At 48.4% G+C, this 20,585-nt stretch overlaps 1 protein-coding gene across 4 annotated transcripts in view; it reads left to right on the top strand.

The window, feature by feature from the left end:
- LRRTM4 (leucine rich repeat transmembrane neuronal 4) overlaps positions 1-20,585 on the top strand; it is a 199,230-nt gene that overhangs the window by 17,952 nt on the left and 160,693 nt on the right. Inside the window, exon 3 of one of the 4 annotated variants that reach the window (XM_048287397.1) lies at positions 10,916-10,939. The exons of the other annotated variants lie outside the window; for them this stretch is intronic. Within the exon in view, the coding sequence (XP_048143354.1) occupies positions 10,916-10,924 (9 nt within the window). The 3' untranslated portion in view covers positions 10,925-10,939. Of the gene's footprint in view, positions 1-10,915; positions 10,940-20,585 lie in introns of those variants that run through there. 4 annotated transcript variants of the gene reach the window in all.

The raw sequence follows: 20,585 nt of genomic DNA, 5'->3' as shown, positions 1-20,585 counted from the left end.
CAGTTTGGATGTTTTATGTTATTCCAGACTTTTTAAACACAGGAGTGGTGTGGTTTGAGTTACCTTGGAGTCAGAACAGTCACAAGGGGATCCCTGTACATTAACAAACTTGCCTTATTATGAGTTGTAAAGTTACTCTTTGGAGCACCTTCAAACCAAGGAGATTTTATTTATCCTGGAGAAGAGAGGTGGGAGTGGCAGCTTGGGCTGTTGGAGCCTCACACTGTGCAAACCACTCTGAAATCTGTGGATATCTCATTGTTCTCTGCACAAAACCGTGGCAGAGGTCATAAATCGGCGTGGGGGAGGCAAGTGGGGGAGGCAAGTGTGGGAGGCTGGATCTCCACGGGGAATGGTAGAACCTGGAGCCACTGCAAACTCGTCCCTCCTGTCCAGATGGAACAAACCCTCTGGTGTTTCCTTCAGTGGCAGAAACGATGCAGGTGGAGGAGTTATTCCAAAATTCCCCAGCTGTGAGCGGCCGAGTTCCAGAGGAGATCCAGGGGCTGCGTCAGGAAGGATGTGCTGCTCCCAGATAACACGCGCCCCTTGTCCTGTGAATTCCAGAGGCTTTTCAAACCTTCCAAAAAGAGGAGTAGCAAAAAAAAAAATCCTCTTTCCTCTCTGTTTTCCTCCCCTGAATCGCTGTTGATACACTGGGGTCCCACAGGGAGCCCTGCTCATGGCGAGGTGTCCCTGGGCATCAGCTCTGCCTTTGTTTCAGAGCTCTGCAGTATTTCCCTTCTTTCAGGTGGGCATTTTCTCTCTCCCCTCTCCCTGTGCTGACTGCTGATTATGTGGATGTAAGGATTGCTTTGTTTCCTCTGGAAAGCCTTTGCTTGGGACTGTTTCATCCTCAGCTTGGAATCAGACGGCAGCAGGAATATCAAACAGAGCTCTCCGTGCCACCTGTCTCCCTGCCAAGAGGCAATTCTCATCTTTTTATTTCATTTATTTCCATCCCTTCATCCATTTGATGCTTTATCTGAAGCTTTTCTATCCTCCCTCCCCCTGTTTCATTGGCAGGTGTTTTTTCCCCACCTCTGAGCCTCAGCTGATTTCTTCAGGGAAGGTCCTTGAACTTGCCAGGTTTCTTTACGGGAAGGATCCTTACAGAGGCTGCTGCTCTGTCCATTTTATCTTTTCCAAAGGCACTTTGAAGTGATATTTCCCTCCTCGTGTTTTACGAGGCAATCTTAAATTTTCTAGCAAAAAATCACTTTATTCATAAAAGGTCTGATCATCGTTTTCCTCCTATTTTCGCTTTCCATAACAATCATTTGTATTTATTGGAGGGTGGAGCAGAGAGGCTCTGCTGAGTCTGAGTGCCTGTTCCAGAGGCTGTGTCACACTTGGGAATGTCCCTGCTCCAGTGAGCTGGGCATCAGCAGAGCCTGGCTTTGTGTCACCGTGTCCTGGGCTCAGGAGCCGTCCTCTGGCCTGGGATGGTTTGGGTTGGAAGATCCTTAAAGCCCCACCCAGTGCCACCCCTGCCACTGTCCCAGGCTGCTCCAGCCTGGCCTTGGGCAATTCCAGGGATCCAGGGGCAGCCACAGCTCCTCTGGGAATTCCAGCCCAGCCCCTCCCCACCCTCTCAGCCAGGAATTCCTTCCCAATATCCCATCCATCCCTGCCCTCTGGCAGTGGGAAGCCATTCCCTGTGTCCTGTCCCTCCATGCCTTGTCCCCAGTCCCTCTCCAGCTCTCCTGGAGCCCCTTTAGGCCCTGCAAGGGGCTCTCAGGTCTCCCATCTGCAGAATCCTTCCTTTCCTTTCAAAGTCCCCAGGCTGGAAGATTTCTGTGTTTTTTCCACAACTTCTTCCACTTGTGCCAAAAACCAGACGACCTTTGGCCTATAAATTTGAGTTTTATAATCTTCTTTCTCATGTAGTGAATCCCATTGGAGCCAATAAACTCTGTAACACCCTCAACCACACAGCAGAACCAGGACTTACCCAGTTTAAACTGTTTTTCCTTAAGCCAAGCAGATAACCAGGACCTCCAGTCTGATTCCCATTTTAGAACTCACTTTGTACCAAATTTACCAGAAAATTTTGTCCTCTGGAATAGAATCTCATCCAGGACATCTGGGTATGAGGAATTCAGGAGGGACACACTCTTGCCCTTCACTGGAGCTGCTTTAGAGCAGGCTCACCACAAAATTCTAGATTTTTGTACATGTGCAAGGGCAGAAATGGGACACAGGGAATATTTATGGAAATGAAGCCTAGAAATGAAAACTGGGGTGGGCCATCCTCCATTCCAACCTGCAGGAAGACCTTGAAAAGCTCTTTGTGATGCTGGCAGGGAGGGTGTGACCCATTTCACCAGGCCTGTGGTGCTGAGCTCTGTGTGGTCCACTCACGGAGCAGTCACAGGGAATCAGGCAGGGAATGGTACTGGTCTGGTTGTTGTCGAGCTCCTGCAGGGGGTCAGGACTTGGACTTGAAGATCCTACTGGGTCCTTTGTGGCTCAGGGTATTCCATGGTTCTGTGAGTGTTTCCCCAGTGGAAAAGTCTCGTCCCCTCTCCCAGAGCCTGTCAGGGCCATCCCCTCCCCACTGAACATGCGAATGCCCAGGGTATGGGGTGGGTGCTAAAACCTTTCATCAGTGGGGCTGGGGAGCCCACCTGGAGCATCCCCAGCCCCACAAAGCCCTGGACAGCCCAGGACACTGGGCCTGGGGAACATCTGAGAGCCAGGAGCCTCTGCCTCTGGAGCCCAGATCTTACCTCCAGTGTCAGTTTAAACCCAGCTGCACAAAGCTGGAAAGGGTCCGTGCTCTGTGGTGTCCCAGCCTACGTGGAAAACACTTTAAAATACTCAGGTAATTTCTTAAAGGATGGATGGAAAGGATGGAAAAGGATGGGAAAGGGTGGATGGTTTTCCCTGTTTGTGTTGCACCCAGAGCACTGGGATCACAACAAAAGGAATAATCCCTGCAGGATTAACCCACTGTAGAAGCAGCACTTGGGCAGCTCTGACAGCCATCCCAGGAATTAAAAACTCAATTATTCCCTGCAGCTGGGGTTTGGAATGCTGGGTGGAGGGGTGGCACAGCTGCTGTACCTGTCTGGTGGCAGCGGAGAGGGGAGGTCTGTCTGGAACACTCCATTCCCCTCACAAAGAACCCGTGTGCTGCATCCAGGCACATCCCAGCCCTGGGTGCAGTTTATCCGAGTCCGTCCTCGGTGACAGGCAAAGGAATCAACCATGGAATGCTTGTCCCAAGCTCTTGGACTTTATTCCAACGTGTGCAAGCAGCTGCTCCTGGCTTTTCTTAAAAACTCCTTGTGTCATCCAGAAATGGAGAGGGAATTCCCTTCCCAGCTCTGTCTGCACTTCCAGCTGAGGCCTCACCTCTGCTTTCAAACCTAAGAGAAAACTTGAGGGGTTTTGATCATTTCCAGCAAGAATTGTGAGCTTTTCTGCTTGTACTTAAAGAGGAAAAGCATAAAATTGGGAAGCAGTGTTGTTCCTTTGAGAGTTCCTTCAGCCAAGGGTTCTTTCCTTCCTTCCTTCCTTCCTTCCTTCCTTCCTTCCTTCCTTCCTTCCTTCCTTCCTTCCTTCCTTCCTTCCTTCCTTCCTCCCCTTTCCCCTTTCCCCCTTCCCCTTTCCCCTTTTCCTGTGGTCCCTTTGGACAGCCCAGTACTTTGGGATGGGGCTGTCCTGCCCCTCAGCCTGGGAGCCTGGGATGCTCCCTGGCTTCCAGAGGTGAGGAATGGGAATTCTTTAGCCAGGACTCCCTCAGCAGGGCAAGGAAAAGGCACCAGAGAAACCCCGCGAAGAAGCTCTTGAATAAGGGGCTGTTCCAAGGAAAATTAAGGAGAAAAATTAAGGAAAACCAGCAAAAACTCAGGGTGGCACTTGTACTTTGGGTTCCCTGTGGGGTTTATTTCACTTTGAACACATAAATAGACACATTTTTCCTCTGGCTGGGTCAGCTGGCAGAGGGCTGAGCCGGAATGAGGCGCATCTCATGCAAGGGGAACACGAGCATGGAATTCCCTGCCTGGAATTCTGGCTGCCCTCGTCTTTAAACTCTCCCTGCCCCTGACTGGTGTTACTGGTGGCTGTCTTGGTGCACAAGAAGAATTAAGCAAAGAGCATTTTTTGGTCAAGACAGAAAATTCCTTCTGTTTATTCCTCCTGTTGTTACTTGTGTTGTAAGGCGCTGAAGCGGATTGCAGCTGGAATAAACCATCTGCTGCCTGTCACAGCTCCTGGATATCCCACACGTGGGGAAATTGCTTATTGACCCAGCCAAGTGTGCACAAGCAAAGCAACCATGGAAATATTTGTGTGTCCGATGGACACTCTCAGGGCTGACAGGCTGCACTCGAGTCCTGCCTGGAGGGCGTCAACTTCTAGGAAAAAAAAATCTGCTTCTAAAAGAAAAAAAATCAGTTTAAAAAAAAAAAAAAAAAAAAAAGCAGTTCTTTCTATAGGAAATATATAGCTTTAATGAAAAATTCTTGGAGAAAGACAGGCCATGTGCTCAAAGACAGGAATGTGGGCATTTTAGTGGCTTTCTGTGCTTTATGTGGTGGCTCCTGCAGAGACTGGAAGTTATCTCCATCAGCCAAATCAGCCTGAGAGCCTCGGTGTCCTGTGCTCCACACATTCATTTAACCAGTCCTTTGCACACCCTGCATGGTTTTTTTTAACCAGTTTGACGCCTGAAACCACTGAAAGAAAGGGCTCCAGGGCAGCCTGAAAATTGATGTTTTCCTGCACGGATTCAAAGGTCTCAGTCTGGAAATGAACTGCTCCTGTGGGAGCGAAAGTTGGGGAATTCCTGGACTTCTGGGGAGGAAAATTGGAGCATGGAGTGGATTGGAGAAGTCTGATGTGTTGAGAGAGCATTTCAAGCAGGTAATAAAAAAAAAGGTGGAGAGTTATAAAAGTCAGAAGTAGCAGAGAACCTGTGGATTGCTGTGTGGAATTCCTGAGGAATTCCCAGCTGGGACTGGCACTTCCTGAGGGAATCTTTTCTTCGGGCTGTGCAGTTGGAGCTGGTTCCGCATTTAGGCCATGACTGAGCTGCTCTCACAGACATTTGTGCTGCATTCTCCAGTATTTGTTAGTTTAGAAACCCCCTCCTCTCCATGTCACAATCCTGCCTCTCCCTGGAAGGCAAAAGGAAGGAGTTCTCCCTTCCACACAGCGATGGAATTTTGTCCTGGATTTCAAAAGCTGTGAATCATGGCTGCTGGAATTGCTCATATATCAATATATTCTACATTTTAACCAAGTCTGCAAATACAAAAATGCCAAATAACGATCAGAGCATCATTTGTTTGGCTGAGGTACGGACTCGCTGCAGCAAGGAGGGATTGATTGTCCAAGTGTCCTCCTGCATTTCCCATCAGCATTTCTGGAAGAGCAGAGATTCTCCCACCTCTTCTCAATCTTTTTGTTCCTCATTTATGAGCTTATTTTGCATTATTCCCTTTGTCCCACAGAATTTCCTTGTCACTGTCACTGCCTGGGGGGTATTTCCCTGACTGAATTGTGGGATGGGTGGTCCAGGGTGAAGTTCCAATGGGAGAAACCCCCTTGGAGGCACTCTGGGCTAGTCCTGTTTAACTCTGGAAGCAGCTGTGGCTCGGGGCTGTGGGCTGAGCTGGCTCTGGCACAGTGAAATCCGTGTGTTTGTGTGCGACTGTGCAGGGATTTCGCTCCTAAAACGATAACTAATTAAACAGCTAATTAATTTTGTGTTATAGTCTCTGCTAGGGATTATTGAGCCTTGCTGGATGTGTGTGGAGAAGGAGGGAAGCGAGTTTCTAGTGAAATAATTTAGGATTTTTGGGGTGTGCTGGGTTCAGGTCTCTGCTCTCCCTGTGCAATCCCTGCCCTCACCATCCCCATTCCCAGCTGGGGTGGCAGCTCTGGTTTTTCCTCCAAATTCGGGCCTTTTTTGAGGGATAACAGGGAGTGCAGGGCTGGTGCTGCCCCCTCAAATGAGGCACCTCGATGGGAGGGATCACAGGAATGAATGGGTTTGTAAATGAATTTCTGGGTCGTGCTCTCCAGATCCCTGATTTTTACAGCTGGGATCTGCTCACAAATGGACCTGAGTAACACAGAGGAATTGGCCGAGGTGAAGGAGTCGTTTGGACTCTGAAGTTCATCCCGGCGGCTGTGCCCTGCTGCTTTAAATGAACGGAACAGCAATTAACTTCTAAATTCCTGCACGGAACGGCCGGGGTTGCAAAGGACTTCAGAGACCATCCAGCTCCGACCCAGGCACGGGCAGGGACAACTGCCAGCAGGCCAGGAGGGAGCTCAAAACTCCAACCCAAACCCACTCTGGGGGTTTGCAGCTGTTCCCTCATGGGAAAGGGCTGGGACGGAGGTGGGACAGGGCTGGGACAGGGATGGGACAGGGATGGGACAGGGGTGGGACAGGGATGGGAGAGAGATGGGAGAGAGATGGGACAGGGATGGGACAGAGATGGGACAGGGCTGGGAGAGAGATGGGAGAGAGATGGGACAGGGCTGGGACAGGGATGGGACAGAGATGGGACAGAGATGGGACAGAGATGGGACAGGGCTGGGAGAGAGATGGGAGAGGGATGGGACAGGGCTGGGAGAGAGATGGGAGAGGGATGGGACAGGGCTGGGACAGGGATGGAGCAGGGCTGGGACAGGGATGGGACAGGGGTGGAACAGGGATGGGACAGAGATGGGACAGGGCTGGGAGAGAGATGGGAGAGGGATGGGACAGGGCTGGGACAGGGATGGAGCAGGGCTGGGACAGGGATGGGACAGGGGTGGAACAGGGATGGGACAGAGATGGGACAGGGCTGGGAGAGAGATGGGAGAGGGATGGGACAGGGCTGGGACAGGGATGGGACAGAGATGGGACAGGGATGGGACAGAGATGGGACAGGGATGGGACGGGGCTGGGACAGGGAAGGTAGAGAGCACGACCTGCCCCTCCCTTCTCTCCCTTTCACACACACTTAAAAACTCACCCTGGGAGAAGTCCGTGGAGTCCCAGCAGACTCCCGATACAGGAGATTTACAGCAATGCCTCAACGCAGCACAAAATACTCGGTTTTCATTTCCACACTGCACTGGATCAGGGATGTTCATTCCAGCACCTGCCAGGAGCAGTGATGGACACAAATAAACTGTCAGGGACTGTGTGATTGCAGCTGTGGGGTGAATCTGCTTCTGACTTCAGAAACACAGCCCAGAACCCTGCAAGAAACCACTCTGGGAGGTTTTAACAAACCATTTAGTGTGAAATATATGTAATGTACCTTTCATAGACATTTCCCTGGTGTACAGAGAGTTCCTCGCGTGTGGCAAAGGCTCCTGTGAGGTGCAGACCCCTGGATGCTCCTGGAGAGGTTCCAGAGGCAGCAGCCCCCAGGTTTGCCCTTTGCAGAGGAGTCTCACAAGGATTTTCTGTGGCAAAGAAAAAGGACGTGCTCGACATCCTCTTTCATGGATCATTTACCTGCAGCCCAGAACTATTAAAAAATGCAAATGTTGAAAGTCTTAAAAGCAACCCAGACAGGTTTTGATGAATCTCCTCATGAAAAATAATCCTCCTTTCTTTTAGCAGAGCAGTGCAGATGGGTTTGGGGGCATTAATGTCCTTTGGGCTGTCTGACAGCTCCAAGTCCCAACACCGCCCTCCAAACGAGAGTGAGCTGCTCTGACAGGGAGAATTTTCACCAGCATCCCCTGCTGCCTTCCCAGCTGAGGGAAAAACAGCAGTGAGGCTTCGGAGCTCGTTAACCTCTGCTGTTCGTGGCCAAGTCACATTTGTCTGTGCAGAGTGGAGATGGGATTCAATTAAAAGCCCTTCTTATCGGTTCTCAGAATGCTTGCTTTCTGAGCCTCAGAGGCACATACTGAAGCTTTGAGTATCAAAGGATTTTTGATTTTGGGGTATTTTTTTCTTCCTTTCTGCAGTAGTGAAGCACTAAGTTGATCAGGTTTGGGCAAGTACAGATGTACCCAGTGGCTTTTGACTGTTCTGATCTAATTAACATTGATATAAGGCGCCTCCACGGCTTCGGGACTGTGTTATCCTGGTGTTCAGAGGTGCTGAGCAACCCTCTGAAGCCCAGAGAGGCTTCTGATTTTCCATCAAATCAAGAACCTGACTGATCTTACCTGGTAAACTTCAGCTGCTGCCACCTGAGTGTGTCAGTCCTGCCTCGGTTTCAAAGCAGGATCTTCTAAACTGGCAATAAATCCTCTCCTTTTAATCTGCTCAGCAGCGAGGAGCTCGCGGTGCGTCCTCGCAGGCCCTAATTTGTGAATTTTCCTCCCTGACAAGAGATCAGTAGATACCATGTTCAACTGATCTGAGAGGGTGTGGGTGATCCTGCTCTGAGTTATGGTAACAAGAATTTAAACCCGAACGCTCCGCTTAGTTAATGATAATGCTTGAGCACATTACATCTTCCAGGAGCTGTACAAACATTAACTAATTAGTACCCACAACTAACACATAATCACGGGCTGCAATTATGCATTGCTGTCAGAGCTGGAGGAATTATTCATTGAGAAGAATTTATCCGACATATTTTGCTTTCTCCCCACCCCTTTCCTGTCGTGAATCTGTTTGCAAAATATTCCCAGGTGTGGCTGTAGCTGATCCCACCTCAGCCACAGTGGGAGTAAAAGGTGTCCTTGGGATTCTGAGCCATCAATTCCTGCAGTTGTTTGATCCCAGAATCCCTGAATGGGTTGGGAGGGACCTTAGAGACCACCCAGTTCCAAGCCCCAGTGCTGGTTTGGGGCTGTTCTCTATCTTGGAACTGTTCTTTATTTTTTGACTTCTCTTGTCTCCATTTACCTCCCAGCTCAGGTGAGTCAGGCCCCGAAGCACAGGGGCTTTGCCTCCCCTCGCTGCCCTGAGCGTGAGTTAATGGTTGGATGCCTTGGAGGCTTTTCCAACCTTAATAACTCTATAAAATTGTTACCAAGAGAAGGAGCAAAGTGGTGGGGAGAGAAATGGATGCAGGGAGAAGGAATAAAAACCCAAACCCCATGACAAGTAAATCCATTCCGGGCGGTTGTATTGGAATTTAATTTCGTGAAAACCTGTGTATGTGTCTCTGTATTACACAGATGTCTCTCCATCTATATGTAGAGACATCTATCCACAGATGAATTTGTACCAGGAGGGAAGTGCACTCTGTCACCGCTTCTTCTGCAAATGTCTCTGTATTCAGATTTGCTGCTTAATTGTTGCTGCTTTCCCAGCATTTTCGGGAGCATGAGGGAGGTTGGAAGTGTTTAATCTTGGAAAAGAGATGACTGAGATGAGGCGTGATTAAAGAATTCTCAATAATGGCTGATTTCAAGCAGAGTTATTTGGAGCTTCTCCTCTGTCTGCTCAGAAATTAGGAGATAGTGAAACTGAAAGATGGGAAGCAAAAAAATCAGGCAAAAATACTTTTCTTCATTGGGAGAAATAAATCTGGGGGAGTCATTGTCACGAGATGTCCACGGGCTGAGATTTCCTGGCTTTAAAGAGAGCTGGGCAGGAACAATGGAAAATGGATTGGGTGAAGCTTTCAAGATATGTAAAGATATTTTGGAAAATATGTGCAAGTATTCTACGGAATATGTGCAGGTGTTCTATGGAGTATGTGCAGGTGTTCTATGGAATATATGCAGGTGTTCTATGGAATATGTGCGGGTGTTCTATGGAATATGTGCAGGCATTCTATGGAATATATGCAGGTGTTCTATGGAATATGTGCAGATATTTTATGGAATATGTGCAGGTGTTCTATGGAATATATGCAGGTGTTCTATGGAATATGTGCAGATATTTTATGGAATATGTGCAGGTGTTCTATGGAATATGTGCAGGTGTTTTATGGAATATGTGCAGGTGTTCTATGGAATATGTGCAGGCATTCTTTGGAATATATGCAGGTGTTCTATGGAATATGTGCAGATATTTTATGGAATATGTGCAGGTGTTCTATGGAATATGTGCAGGTATTTTATGGAATATGTGCAGGCATTTTACGGAATGTCTGTTAATATTTTGGAAACGATTTCCAGGTTGAAGTGGACACTTCCCAGCCCATGGCAGGGAACTGGATGCCCATGGTTGGAACTGGATGAGCTCTGAGGTCCCTTCCAACCCAAACCACTCCATGATACGATGATTTATGATATAAAATTTCATTCTTTGAGTTTAGGCCAGCCTCAGTTCATGAGGGAAAAGATGAGTTTCTCATCTGGTAAATTATTTTCACTCCTCTTGCTGTCTCTCGTGGCTGCTCTGTCCACACTGCTCTGAGGGAGCCGGACTCCGGATCTGAAACATTCCCTTCGGTGAAACAAGGCTCTCCCTTGACAGAAAACACCCCTAGAAGAACATTCCTTATGGAACTCCTCTCCTGTCTGCCATATTCACACTTTTTGTTAACAGTTGCTCGGATTTTGGTCTGCTGCTCAAAGCCACACTCTAAAAATTCCCCCAGTTATCTCCTGGGGCGGCCGCAGATGGAGCAGAAGGCTGAGGGGAAGAGCTGCAAGGGAGTCTCTCATTCCCTCCCCTGGCATTTTTGCTCCTCTCTTTTAGGGAAGAGGAGGTGGAAACACAAATAGCGGCTAAATGCAGTCTGTTAGTCTGGGAAAGCTCCGGGGTCACTGCGGTGGGCACAGCATCCTGCAGGGAACCACAGCAACCGGGGGGGGTTGTGTGCGGTGCAGGGAGGATCCAGAAAATGCCACTTTTTGTCAAAAGCGGGGAATTTATAAATACCTGCCTGGAATGTGCTTCCAGAATTGGTCCCTGTAGCGGTTTTAGTGGTGTTCCATGAAAAAAGAACTGTTAAAAGGTTTTACTGAGGAAATAAAGGAGGAGCACTCATGTCTCGGATAAGAATTTGTCAGCTCTGACTGCAGGATCCATGTTCAGCCCATCTAGGTGTGTTTGGCTGGCTGATCTTCAAAGAATTCCCAAGCAAAAAGGCATTAATCAATCCTCAAGGTGGCTTTTGTGCACGAAGGGTCTGGTAAGTGATGCTGGGGCAGAAGTCCTGTTCCTGGGCAGTTTCCTCTCCCAAGCCCAAGGAATGATGCCTGGAATCCCCCTGCCTGTGGCAAGGGGCTGGAACTGGATGAGTTTTAAGGTCCCTTCCAACCCAAACCATTCTGTGATTTTTATGATTCTTTGATTCTAATCCCATAATTCAGAGCCAGGGCGTCTTTCGGCCAATTTCTCTGGGGGTTGGGGGTGGAAGATTTGCTGTTTAGTGGCCCAAAGAGTGAGACTTGATGACAAAAACCAAGCAGTGAGACAGAGAAATCAGCCCACGGGCCTCTGGGGACACAAGGGGATGTTATGGGAGCTGTGGCTGGGAATGGAGGGTCCTGGTGTGGGGGAGATTCCCTGGAGACTCCTGGTGGGCCAGGGTGGTGCTGCCCTGGGGCTGGGGCTGCTGCTCTCCTACATCCCAATCCCAGCTGCTCTGGCTCCGTGTCCCTGAAGATGATGTCCCTAAATGTCTGTTTCCCTGACAACCAAAGCCTAACAAATGATTGGTCAATTGATAAATATTTTTAGGATTGAGCACAGTTTATAACCTGCTGCCAGATTTCCCAGGGAATGGGATATTGGAGATCTGAGCCCCAGCTTTGGCACAGACTCTCCAGGCCTGTCTAAACCTCAGTTTGCTCTGTGGTGGTTTTGTGCTCCTTGCGGCCATCGAATCCAAGTGCCTGCTAATTACTGACAAATGAAAACCACCCCGAATTCTCATGTACCCAGGGATGCACAGGCTCCTTCCTCCCAGGAGCAGTCTCCAGATGATCCCAGGGATATCACAAAGGGCTGCTCCTGACAAAGCTAAATTAAAGAAATGGATGCTGCTTCATTTCCCTGGCAGGGAGATGGGAGGTGTCGCAGCTGAGGCGGGTGAGACGCTCAGGAATAACGCACGCCAACTCCGTCAGAAGGCAAAAGGACAGAAAAGACATTTTATTCGACAAAGTCTCTGTTTATATGGTGCTGTGTCCTCATAGGCTTCTACATTAACACGTCTTAACACTTACTGGTAGGTTGCAACCACCACCCACAAGGAAACAAATCGAAGCTAAAACCAACATCCCTTGGCCAGCTGCGTGTTCTCTCCTCTTGTTTTGGTTTCTTGCTTCTGTTGATGTTGAAGTTCTCACGGGTGCAAGCTGAATTCTCAAGGGCAAAGAGCAATTGCACCCAAATCGATGTCGGTGAAGCTTCTGACCAGCTGTCGGTTTCCACAGAGAGGGATCGTGCTCGTTCCTCTCTGCAGATAAAGAAATTCCCCATGGTACACACCTGGCATGGGCGCTAAGGAGAGCCCCCGAAAAAGTTGGGCTTTTGAAGAAAATTCATGGCAGCGCCCTGAATTATGTGGGAAAAAGGAGAACATCATATCCAGGCTTATTTTTCCTATCCTGTCTTACTGAAATATTAAGTTAATGTCTCTAAACAGCTGAAATTTGGGATGTCTGCAATTCCTGGGTTTGGGGATTCATTTGAGTCTGGTTCTCTTTGAATTGTTTAACCCTTATATTAAAAACAAAAGTGGGAGTAACAAAACTCATTTTTCTCTCCTTATTTCCTTCCCCTGCCTGGTTTACAAATTACTTGGGAACAGAGGAGTTCTCACTGTGGGAGCGGCACAAAGGGGATGATCTTGCTCAGTGGTTCACGTCTGCTTAGACAAACTGGTTTTGGAGTAATCTTCACCTATTTTGTACTTTTTTGTGGGGGTTTTTTTTATTTGTTGGTTTGTCTGTGAGGCTCTGATGAACTGAAGTTCAGGAAAAACAAGGGGTGAATCAGAATGGTGGCTCAGGATCCAAGTCCTGGTTGCTTTTGATGGGATGAGAGCCAGAAAAATGAGATTTGTTGGCCCAAAGTTGCAGCAGTTCTGGGATAGAGCATGGAATTGAGGTCAGGACTTGTTCCCAAACAAGTGGGACTTTTTGTCAGGGAAAGAAAGAATCTCCAAGCACTTGACACAGAAGGGGAAGGAATGGGCAGCAGGAAGAGCTGTGATTTTATGCTCCTCTGAACAGGTACATTGTTTATTCCAACAGACACCAGCAAAGGTGGAAGCCCTTCCCCTGGTGAGGTTATCCTGGCATTCCCAGGTTTGGGCCAAGCTTTTATTCCTGGCTTTAAAGCCAGCAGAGGTGAGAGAACAGCCTCACCTGATGTCCAGGAATTCCCTCTGCACCTGGAAAAGGATGACACAGCCTCAGCGTGCTCGGAAGGACACGTTTAATCTCCCTCCTGTGGGTGTTTAAACTTCCATTGCAAATGTGTTGCTTTCTTTTCCTGCCCTAAAGACCTCAGAGGATGGAAAGTTCATCAGAGCTGTCTGTGCTGGCCGGCTGCAAACGCAGCTCTGAAGGTCTTTAATTAACAGAGGGAGCTCAGCAAGGAGTCCTGGAATGATCCAAGCTCACGGACTCATTGTCATCCCAAATTCAGGGCTTTGCAATCATTTGTGAAAGGTTCAGTGTTAGGATTCCTATGCTTGCTTTGCTATTTTATCCCAGGTTCCTTTCTTAAGGACAGCTTTGCAAATTTTGTGCTGAGAACGTGGAAAAACAAAGAGTCCTGAGGTCTGTCAGAGAGGTGCCAAGCACCTGGAACGGAGGCTTGGAGGCTGCACATTTTACTGGCTTTCCCAGCCTTGTTTTCCAACAGTTTCAAATCAACACTGTTTTAATTTAATATTTTATTTTTCTGTTGAAAAGTAAATCTGGCTGGGGAGAAACCCAGACTGGCCCATGTCTCACTTCTTCCAATTAGTCTAAAACTTCCTGCCCCTAAATTGTCTTGTGGGTTTTTGCCTGTCTCGGGGTCTCTTACGCCGTGGATTTGGTGGAAAATTAGAGAGCGGGATGCTTCAGTTCCCTGGAATTTGCTTGTAGACCAGCTTTGTCATCACCAGGATGCTCAGAGGGGATGTTGGAATTTGGGAGTTGGCCCGAGAGCTCCAAGGGTGGCCAGGACAGCGCTGGCCTGAGTGGCCTCATTCTGGGACAACCAAAACTCCCCAGGCTGTGAGCTCAGGGAAAGCTGCTGCCCTTCCCCATGAACAGACAAACACCAGCATCCGTCTGTCTGCTCCATTCCCTCATTAGGCTCATAAATATGCAAATGAGCTGACACCTTTGGGCTTAAGAAGTGTTTGTAAGGATGTCTTAATTGGAGGGGGCTGACGTGTTCAGGGTGTCATGGCAGCATCTTCAGAAGAGTTTCTGGGACTTTGGAGTGCAAGTCCTTTGATTACAATTGTCTTACAATCGTCAGGAGTTTTAGCACTTTTGAACTTTGTTTATCTGGCAGGTCAGGCAATCAAGGGTTAATAATTAAGCAGAAGCCTCATGTACTCATTACCTGTCACTCATCAGCCCGGCTGCCCTGGGGCTGAGTCAATTCCTGCCGATTGTCCTCCTGTAGAATCCCAGGATCACGGAATGATTTAGGTTGGAAAAGCCCTCCAAGGTCACCGAGTCCCAGCTGTGCCCGATGCCCGCCCTGTCCCCAGCCCAGAGCCCTGAGTGCCTCCTCCAGGAGTTCCTGGGACACCTCCAGGGATGGGCACTCCAAACCTCCCCGGGCAGCCCCTGCCAAGGCCTGGCCACCCTTTCCATGAGGAAATTCCTGCTGCTGTCCACCCTGAGCCTCCCCTGGCCCAGCCTGAGGCCGTTCCCTCTCCTCCTGTCCCTGTTCCCTGTTCGGGAGCAGAGCCCGACCCCCACCTTACTACAACCTCCTTTTCCCTAAACCAGCATTTTTAAAGTGGTTTTGATCCCTCCCCTTCCCAAAGACGGTTGGAGAATGAAATAAGCACATAAAAACATGCGGTGACAATAGGGAAGGAAAAGCAAGTCTCAGGAGGTGGTGGGACATCGCTGGAAGAAGTGGAGGCCCAGGGTTTCCTGACCTGCAGCTTGAGAGGCTCATGGGAACTGAAATCCTTCTGGAATTCTCAATGGATTTGTGCTGAACTTCTTGTTCCATCGAGTATTTGCTTCCTTTGGTTTGGATCTATGGCAAACAATGGCAAATGCAAAAACAAATCCAAATTCTCTGCACAGCCAAAGTTCTATTTTTCAATCAGCCATAATAACAATAGATTTTAATTTTATCCAGTGCTTCAGGGGATGGAGCTTGGAGTTTTAGTGGAATAATGGAATTTGTGGTGGGGACAGACAGAAAGCAAAGCAGGAGTTTCATTCTGTTCGAAACTGAGGAGGATGAACATTGTTACATCTAGGGAGAGAGATCCTGCTTGAATTTCAGGGACCTGAAACTGCATTTATTCAAATTTTTAATGTGTTTATTTATTTAAATCCTTCCCTTCTGTAAATATTGTTAAAGGACACTGAGATAAGTTTAAAATAAGCATTTTCTTTATCAAAACACACAAATATTTACATGGATAGGAGAATATCCTGGAGCTGGATACACCTTAATAGAGCTGTGGCTCTTCCCAGTACCTGTGAGCTGAGCCTGGAAGTTTCCTGAGGTTCTGGCTGTCCCTGGCTCATCCCTGTGTCCACTCTGTCCTTTTCCTTTGGCTTATTCCCAAGTATTTCACCTCACAAAGGTGATGGCTCTTCCTGCCTGGCACATGTCACCTCAGGATGGTGTCACACTGCATCGATATTCCATCAGGAATGATCATTTCCTTATTCCCAATTAGATTTAAGGGATCAGGTTGGCCATCAGGAGGAATTTCTTCATGGCAGGGGTTGGAAGGGGCTGTCCAGGGAGGTTTGGAGTCCCCATTCCTGGACGTGTCCAAGGGACACCTGCACGTGGCACTCAGCTCTCTGGGCTGGTTGTCTAATTCCCAATTTCCAATTAAATTCAAGAGTTTGACCTCTAAAATCCTTTGAATGCTAATGCTTTGAAATTTGCCTGTGAGATTCCCAGAGCAGGAATCGAGAGGAACTCGAGCCTGGACCCTCCTGGCTGTACCGAGGAGGGAGGTGCTGGCAGGACACGTTTTCCCAGGGACACGGTTACTGTCGGAATCCTCTGTGTTCCTTCCGAGGCAGGCAGAGCTATTGGGAATCGCAGTGCGCTGCAGCATGGATTTATTTCACTTGGGGAGAAGGGGGGCAGGAAAAAGGCTGGATGCACCTTTGCTCCAAGCAGGTGTGATGGTTAATTCTGGATAATGATTTCCTGGCTGTGATGGGACAGATGTTCCCTCACGGATCCTGTCGGTGACCCTGAGGTGACCCTTCCAGCCCAAAGGTTTGTGAATGGTGGTGTCCCCTGTGCCCTGGCTGCTCCCTTATTTTGGGATCCTGGTGACATAAAAGCTGCTTTCTGTGTTTCCTCAGCACTTTGGGGGCTGTGGGTCACACCTGCATTTGTGTTCGGCTGATCCATCCCTGGATCTGGTGATCTGGGAGGTCTTTTCCAACATTAGTGACTTTATGGGTAGTTTTGCCTGCATGTTTGAGGCAGAGATTTCCATGGATTGATGTCTCCAATAATCCCAACATCAGGAACAGGCTAAGCTGGCACTGAGGCTGTACCTGGATCCCTGGATCCCTGCTTTCCGCTGCTGTCTCTCCTCAGGCTGCAGCTCAGATTTCACTTTTCAGTGCTCCTGTTGCTCCTGGGGAAGGTTGTTTACCTCCCTCACATCCTTCCCACCTCCTTTCATTCCAGGATTCCATCAGAAGCTCCTTCCCCTTTGAAAGCTTTACCTGGGTGTGTTCCCTGGGCATGGAGGAGCCAGGCATGAATCGAAATCAGGCACCCAAGAAGTTTTGCTGTTGGTTTGAAGGGAACCAGGATTCCATTTGAAGTGAGCAGAGGAACAGTGATAGTCCAGCAGGGAATTCCGTGAAGGGGATTTATGTGGAAGGGAATCGATTTCCTGCCTGTCCCCAACTCAGGGAGAATTCTTGCTGCTTTTGAAGCAGCAGCCAATACCTGTGGGATGAGTTCAGCTGTATTTACCTCTTTTAGATGAAGAAACACAAAAGTTTCTTTCATCTCCCTAAAACCTGCTCTGAAAGTGGCACTGGAGCAGCCCATGGCTGGGGATAGAAATCATCATTGGCATGGAGAGTCCCGGAGTGCCAACGCCAAAGCTCTGGAGCGGCTCCGATGACAAACGAGGTACATTTGGGGAGCTGAAGGAGCAAGTCAACGTGTTTACCTCCCCAAACGTGTCCTGGATACAATTCCTCATTGCTGACTGGAGCTATTGGCCAGAGCATCGTTTCTGCACGTTCCCGTGCCTGTTGGAGCTCCCATTCCATTGATTTCACCGCAGATTCTGTTTTATTCCATCGTTCTGTTATCAGGCAAACATCACTAAAAAGATGAACATTTACAAACTCAGAGCACACACCAGCACAAAAGCATCTGTCTTAAGTGGGAGAGAGTTCGAATAATGTGCATGACAACAACAAAAGAGATTTGTCTTGCCGAGAGCTGGGCTGACTCTCATTTGCTGTGTGGGAAATGATGGCAGATATTGTATTAACATTGCAGGGCTCTGCCTCAGATTGAATCACAGAACACAGGAATAACCCTGGAGCTGTTGCCAACAGCAAAACTCAGGGGACCTGAGCACACAGAGCAAGACAGGGGGAATGGCTTCAACCTGAGACGGAGTAGATGGGATATTGGGAAGGAATTGTCCCCTGGGAGGGGCTGGGATGGAATCCCAGATCCCAGGGAAGCTGTGGCTGCCCCATCCCTGGCAGTGTCCAAGGCCAGGCTGGATGGGGCTTGGAGCCACCTGGGATAGTGGAAGGTGTCTGGGGGTTGGAACTGGATGAACTTTAAGGTCCTTTCCATGATTCCATGATTCTCAGATTTTGGAAGTTATTTGAGTGGGAATTGGGGGAACTCAAAGATGGGGAGCAGGAGGGAGATGAGGCGTTCCCCCTGCACAGTCATTAATTCTTTATATTCCAATGCACTTTAATTGTCATTAACACCCACTCTTGACTCGGGTTTCTCTTTAATCCATATCAAAAACCCAAGTTCAAAACCTGCTCTGAGGTGATTCATTTAGACTTTAAATTAATATGGAGCTGCACAACAACAATTTTTGGGCAGTAACTTCATGCTTTTCCCTTCTCCCGTCTTTTCTTGCTGCTCCTTGACCGGGATTTGTGGTCCCTCTCACAGCTCGGGGGTTCAAGGCTTTGTCCCTAAAGGCCACCTTAAAGCCACTCAAACTCATGTGGCAGAGGACACATTCCTTGTTTTCCTTGGCTCTGCGTGCAGCCCTTTCTACCGGACAAAAAGAGGCATGAAATTTGTGTTCTGTCAGGAAGATAATGATGAACATCCTGTTTTCCCTGCTCTGAACCAGAGCTCCAAGGCTGAGGGCAATGAATAACATGAATAAAATAAATAAATAAATAAGATATCATCTGAGCTGCAGCTCCTCTGTGGCAGCAGGGACTGCAGCCAAAGCTTCACCTCAGTTGAGTGCAGAGGCCAAAATCCTCGAGGATTTGGGGAGGGAGGCTGCAGGATTTAGGCCTCAGATATTTTAATTCTTTCAGTAGCTAATTAAACAGAACTCTGGAGCACAGATTTGGTGGGGGTGGGCGGCTGTGAGGGATTAAATCCCTTCATGGCCTTTGTGCCCCATTTCTTTTCCATCTCGGGGTTCTGCATGTGCTGGTTTTTGACAACAGTTTGGTTCTAAGCTTGAACCAATTTATCTTATATTAACTACATCAGCCACCTTTAAAAAACAAACAAGCCAAGGGAAAAAAAGACCCCAAAGCACCCTAAACCCAGCAGAGAATTCAGAGATGCCCCAGAGACAGAAACAGAGCCACTTGCGGCCAACTTTCCTTCAACTCCCCCAGTCCTTAGTGACCCCAAGAGCCTGCACAGGCACCTCATCCCTCAGAGCTCTGGGTCTAAACCAGACAAATCACCCCATAATGTGATAATGCCCCCCCAATACAATGTATTATAAATGCATCCTTTATGATAGATATAATTTATATATTTATTATTTTGTGTTATAGTTTATCAGTATTGCAGGACTCTCGGTGGGTGAGACCACAGAAATCCAGGGTCTTTGCAAGCAGGAAGGTGGAGTGGAATTCCGTGAGGGAAGAGGCAGGAGGTGTTGGGAAGATCGCTTTGTGCCAGCGCAGGCTCTGGATTTAGTTCCTTCTCCCAGCCTGGGGGAGGAGAGCTGTTAAAAGAACATGAATTGTAAATTCCTGCCGAGAACACGTAGAATTCCTTTTCTCTTTAAGAAACAGGAGCAGGAAAAACCCAGGAAGGACCCCCTGTAAATCTGAGCTAATGGGGCAGCTGCGTTTGAGGCGCTGCAGATGTGCAGTTCCAGCCTGGGGACCGCACTGGGAACTCCATCACCATCACTCCTGCGAGAGCTTTCCCCGCTCACTGTTCTGTTCCAGGGGCGATGGGGAAAAAGAAACCCTCAGATGGGTTTGGGAGAAATCTGTTTGGTACCATCCTCCAGCTCCATGGGCTGAGTTTTCCATATGTTCTGACTCAGGCAGGCTCTGGAAATGGGAAGAGGCTGTTAGAGAGGATTTATCACAGTTAATTGGGAATATCCAGCGTCGCAAAACATTGGAAATTTTGGGGTTTGCTCCTGCATCTTCTTTAGGTCCAATAAAATTTGGGTTTTTACACCAAACTGCCCCTTTTGTGTCACCGAGTGTTCAGGAGGAGGCATCGCTGTCCTTAAAGTGATTTGTTTAATGCCATTTAATGGATTGCAAAGGAATTATTTTTTTTTTCCGTGGGGTCTTGAGGTCTCTGAAACCTGAAGTGAATTAAATCAGCTCTCAGAAATACCTTTCCCTCTTCACCCCAGAAAACCCATCCGAGCAGCAGCAGAGCCAGTTTCTATTCCGGCTTCTGCCTCCCAGGAAGAAAAAGATCTGATGTTCAGCCGTGTTCCCTGGACAGATCTGGCAAACGGGTGTCCCGTGGTGCCAGTGTGCTGCAGGATCAAAGGAATTTTCCACATGGATCAAAGCATGGGGAAGTCTTGACCGCACGGTGTAGATTTCGGTTTTCAGCCCTCCTTAATTAATGATGGAGTTAAAACGTGGGATGGGAGATCCGGTTAAGCAAGAGGAGGTAATTAGTCAGAAAATGGTGGAGTGTCCTGAGTGGGAAGGGACCCACAGGGATCATCAAGGCCAAATCCTGGCTCCAGTTAAACCAAAGGCACCGACAAAACGGTGTTGCTGCAGCTGGAATTCTGCTTCAGGGAGGATCCTTCTCTTTCTAGAGCAGTTGAAAAAGAAGTTAGGGAAATGTGGAATTCTGATGACATTCAGAACGAAATGTGGTGATTTGGGGAATGTCTTCCAGCTCTGGGACAGCACTTGGAAATATCCAGTGGGAGAGGTAAAGTGTGTGTATTTTGGGACTGATAATGGCCTGTGGGTGTCTGACCTTCTTCAAAAGCCCTGATAGTATTTAAATTTGTTGAAAGATTTGCTGAGCTCCCCACGCTGGCAGCTTGCACTGCTGATGTTCTCCCCAGGGTGTTGGGAAGCAGCTGCGGGGAATTCTGAGCCCATTCCCAGCCTTG

Source organism: Corvus hawaiiensis, chromosome 27, assembly GCF_020740725.1.
Source record: "Corvus hawaiiensis isolate bCorHaw1 chromosome 27, bCorHaw1.pri.cur, whole genome shotgun sequence".
Lineage (NCBI taxonomy): Eukaryota > Metazoa > Chordata > Aves > Passeriformes > Corvidae > Corvus > Corvus hawaiiensis.
The sequence above is the reverse complement of the archived record's forward strand: the minus strand, read 5'-3'. Positions and strand labels throughout refer to the sequence as shown.